Source organism: Neophocaena asiaeorientalis, unplaced genomic scaffold (genome assembly GCF_003031525.2).
Source record: "Neophocaena asiaeorientalis asiaeorientalis breed wild unplaced genomic scaffold, Neophocaena_asiaeorientalis_V1.1 scaffold91, whole genome shotgun sequence".
Lineage (NCBI taxonomy): Eukaryota > Metazoa > Chordata > Mammalia > Artiodactyla > Phocoenidae > Neophocaena > Neophocaena asiaeorientalis.
The window spans coordinates 5,799,920-5,804,397 of record NW_020173198.1 but is presented as its reverse complement, the minus strand read 5'-3'; the positions used below and the strand labels follow the sequence as shown (position 1 = coordinate 5,804,397).

Sequence of the window (4,478 nt, the reverse complement as noted above, 5' to 3'; positions counted from 1 at the left end):
ATTTGGGGTTAAATATCCAGATTTTTAAGCATTGACTCAATTAAACAACAAGGCTGTGTGGACCAAACAAAACAGATGAAACCAAGATACGCTGACTTGTCCAGAGAGAGAAGCGTAGCTGGGATTCCAATCCAAGTCGTTCAAACCCGGAGCTCCTTCCACTTAAACCAGCCCTTGCTCTCCGCCTCCCAACCCTCCTCGCTTCAGCCCCGTTTGGGACTCTTTCAAGGCCTCTGCCTCCAGGCCCGAGGGGGCCCCGGGCTGGAGCCATCCCGGATTGGGACGAATGCGTCTAGCTCCCCTGCCCACCCGTCACCCACTTCCCAGAAGGGCTTGGATTCTGTCTCCAGATGAAGAAGGGCGGACCTCGCTCGAGCCTTGCTCGGCGGCACCCGGGAGGCCCAGGGCCGGGAGGGAGGGCTGGGCCGGGCGGGAGGAGGCGGGTCGGTGCCGGGGCGAGAGTGGGGACGGGGACTCGCGGCCGGCGGACCCGGCCCAGCCCAGCCCCTCCCCTCCCCTCCCCTCCCCGCCTGACCTCAGAGTCTCGGGATGCAACCGCGCGTTCTTCGCTCCCGCCCCGCTGACCCCGCCACACTGGCACGGTTTTCTATTCGCCCGGGTCGCGGGTGGGAGGCGAGGAGCGGCGGGGTTCAGGAGCCTGGCTCCCCGCCAGGGCTGTGGCCTTCGTCCCAGGGGCCACCAGGCGGCCGCGCCTGCGAGGCGGGAGGGGAGGACGCCGGCCCCGGCGCAGCTCGGCCATGGGCTCCTGCAGCTCCCACGCCGCCAGGATCCCCGACGTGGACAGCATCCAGCGGGAGACCGGCTGTGAGTGCGGCGCATAGCGCCCGGGAACCCGGTAGGGTTCCGGGGGAGGGTCCCGGGGCCGGGCGAACCTAGAAGATCCTAGCGGCCGGGCTCGCGGGCGTGGGGCGCGTTCACTCAGGGGTCCCGGCTCCGGGCTTGCGGGCACCTAGGTAGCCTCCAGCCGGGGTCGAGGCAGACTGCAGGACCGGAGGCGGATGGAGGGGTGGCTTTGGTCTCTTTGGGTCTCCCGGATCTCCCGGGTCGCACCCCGCCCGCTCGGCCCCGGGGCCGGGTGGAACCTCCCTCCAGCCAGCCCCCCGCCCCCCGCTCAACCCCCGTGGCCGCCTTGGGCATGGAGCGCGCCCCGGGGTTCGGCCGCGTCCCCAGAGTCCTCGGGGAGTCACCGTCCGCCTCCGCCCCCGCAGTCTCGCAGGCCAGTCTGCTCCGCCTCTACCACCGGTTCCGAGCGCTTGACAGGAATAAGAAGGGCTACCTCAGGTGAGCCGGAGCTGGCCTTCTGACCTCTCACCTCTGCCTCTCTGACCCCGTCCCCTCCTTGACCATGTTCCGTCTTTGCCCCACCCGCCTTAAACTTTGACTTTCCAGCCGCGTGGATCTGCAGGAGATCGGGGCGCTGGCCGTGAACCCTCTGGGAGACCGCATTATAGACAGCTTCTTCCCTGACGGGTGAGCCTCGCCGCGGGTGGGGAGGTGGGGGTGAGAGCTTGTCGGGGGAGGTTAGCGACTGAGGCAGAGGCAGGGCCACGGCGACCACCGCGCCTGCACCATTGCCTGCCTCCCCCCACCCCCCAGGAGTCTGCAACTGGACTTCCCAGGCTTTGTCAGAGTCCTGGCTCACTTTCGACCTGTAGATGTTGAGGACCACGGAAACCGGGACCCGCAGGAACCCGAGCCCCTCAACAGCAGAATGAACAAACTTCGCTGTGAGTCTGTGCCCCCTACCGGGTGAGACCCCAGATTGACCACACCCGTTGAGAGGGCCCAGGCACCTTCCACTCCCTGTGTGGGCCCATTGGTGCCCCCCGCACTCTCCACTCCTCCAAGGTGAACTTTGGAGGGAAGAGAAGCAGGGAAAACCCACCTTCCTTTTCCCCCTCCACTCTCTTCCCAGTTGCATTCCAGCTCTATGACCTGGATCGAGATGGAAAGATCTCCAGGCATGAGATGCTGCAGGTTGGAAGAACCCAAGGGAAGGGGGGTGTGGTAGAACAGAATGGCTGTGGGCGATGGAGGGATGATTGGTGGGTGGGAGATGCAGATGACTGGGGTGTTGGGCGGGGAATAGGAGTGGGTGGGGTTGGAGTGTGGGTTAGTTGGGAGATGGGATGGGGAACATTAGGGTATGAGGTTGGAAATAGATCAGTAGCTCTCAACTGCGGGTGATTTTGCCCCCTGAATGACACTGGCAATATGTAGAGACCTTTTTGTTTGACGGGGTAGTGCCTGGGACCTAGTGGGTAGAGGTCAGGAACACTGCTAAACATTTTACAATACCCAGGGTGGTACCCTGGGTACCAGGGGTACAATACCCCTCCCCCCACCAAAAGGAGTTATCTGGCCCCAAATGTCAATAGTGCTGAGACTGAGAAACTCTGGGATAGATGTGATGAGGTGGGGGATGGATTTGGGACTAGTTGGAAGATGAGATGGGGGATGGGGTGGAGGATAGGCAGAGATTGGGTTCTAAGGTTGGGCTTGAGTAATGAGCTTGGGCACATTATTGAGGTGAGAGTGGGATAGTGAATGACAGATGGGGGGTTGGATGGAGAAGCAATGGGGGAATTATTGGGGGCTGTGGTGGGAAGTGACTGGAATCGGGGGAAAATGAATGAGGGATGGATTACAAAATTGGCACTAACATTTGGGGTGATGCGGACAAGGTTTGGGGTATGGTGTCAGTAGTCTCTGCGCCTCCTCCTTATGGCTGTCTCTGTCTCTTCCTCCACCACCCAGGTACTCCGGCTGATGGTTGGGGTACAGGTGACAGAAGAGCAGCTGGAGAGCATTGCCGACCGCACAGTGCAGGAAGCCGACGAAGATGGGGATGGCGCTGTGTCCTTCCTGGAGTTCACCAAGGTCAGGATGCCCTCAGGCCTGGGAAGTTGAGACCAGGAGTCCCTAGGACAGGTGGACATGGGAAATGAAGTTGGAAGGAGGATGGCAGAAAGAGAGGGGGTCCCCCAGGGAATCATGGGGCCTGGAGGATGGGAGAGGAGGCTGGAAGCGTAGAGGTTTGGAATTCAAGCCTCTTGACTACCACCCGTCTCCCCGCAGTCCTTAGAGAAGATGAACATCGAGCAGAAAATGAGCATCCGGATCCTGAAGTGACTCCCTTTGTGCCGTGGGTAGCTTACATGGACCAGTTCTGCTTGGGATTCCTCCTCAGGGAGGCCCAGCCCCAGTGAACTGTATACTTACTTGTACACTGAGCTCTAATTAGGACCAAGGAGAAAAGCTTGGAGGGGTGTTTACCAACTCATTTGATCTCAGATCTGTGAATCAGCCAGAAAATTTTTGGTTGCAAGTGACTGAAAACCCAAATCAAAAGGATTTCAGTTAAAAAAGAATTTTATGGGCTCACGTATTGAAAAAGTGTGGAAGTATCCAGAAAACTGGGAAGGTCTGGAAGTGTCTCAGGCACAGCTGAATCCAAGGACCAAAATGATGCTATCAGGACTCAGTTATTCTCTGTCTCTCATCTCAGCTTTCTTTTGTGTTGTATTCGTTCTCAGGTGGGCTCTTTCCTTGTAGTGGAGGATGGCCACCAGCAGTTCCAGGCTTCCATCCTACTAGCCTAGTAATGCAGAGGGAAGAGATTTTCTTGTTCAATAATTCCAAGCCAAGAGTCTCATTAGCCCCCCTGGAACCTTGTCCTTTCTCCAGGGGAATGGAACTTTCTATTTGGCCAGGACTGTGTCATGTGCTAAATGCTAGAGCCAGGAAATAAGGCCTGAGGAGGACTCAAGATGGGGTAAGGGATGGTTGCTTAAAGGAAAATGCAGGGCTGTTATCAGAAGGGGAAATGACGCTGGTCAGGCAAAACAAGAGATATCCATTAGTGTTAGGTTGACCAAATGGAGGGATCCTTGAAGTCTGGCTTCTTAAGTGGGTTTTCACTGATGAAGGTGGGTAGTGGGGGAAGAGGTGATGTAAAAATAATAAAGAAGACATACCTTCCTAGAGTATGAAATAATTAAAAGGCTTGGAGAGTACTTCCATTTTGTTTCACAGTAAGATGTTCAAGCATTGACGTATCACAGGAGAGAGTGTAAAAGTCACATAAAATCATGAGATTCTATGTCTGTAGCAAAGCACTCTGGCTATACGTAAAGGAGATGCTGTCGGTACCCTGCTCATATCCCTTCCGAGGCCTGTGCTGGAGTTGTCTTGTATCAACACATTGATACAAGACACACTGAGAGCCAATTGTGCTTCTATCTTCCTAAGTCTGCTTTCAGTGATGTCAGGCTTGGTAGCTTGAAAGTGCTGCGGTGGGAATATTTACACCATAGACATTGGCAGGCAATAGTCCAGCACTTTTCTGCTTAGGAGAGCCTGTTTTTTTTTTTTTTTTTTTTTTTGTTGTTTTTTTGCGGTACGCAGGCCTCTCACTGTTGTGGCCTCTCCCGTTGCGGAGCACAGGCTCCGGACGC

The 4,478-nt window shown here is 56.7% G+C and overlaps 1 protein-coding gene across 1 annotated transcript; it reads left to right on the top strand.

The window, feature by feature from the left end:
• Positions 1 to 554: 554 nt before the first annotated feature.
• CHP2 (calcineurin like EF-hand protein 2) lies at positions 555 to 4,362 on the top strand. The gene is made up of 7 exons (XM_024744585.1): positions 555 to 825; positions 1,230 to 1,302; positions 1,411 to 1,491; positions 1,618 to 1,748; positions 1,937 to 1,998; positions 2,779 to 2,901; positions 3,100 to 4,362. The coding sequence occupies exons 1-7, from the start codon at positions 759 to 761 to the stop codon at positions 3,151 to 3,153; spliced, it is 591 nt and encodes a 196-aa protein (XP_024600353.1). The 5' UTR covers positions 555 to 758; the 3' UTR covers positions 3,154 to 4,362.
• Positions 4,363 to 4,478: the final 116 nt, after the last annotated feature.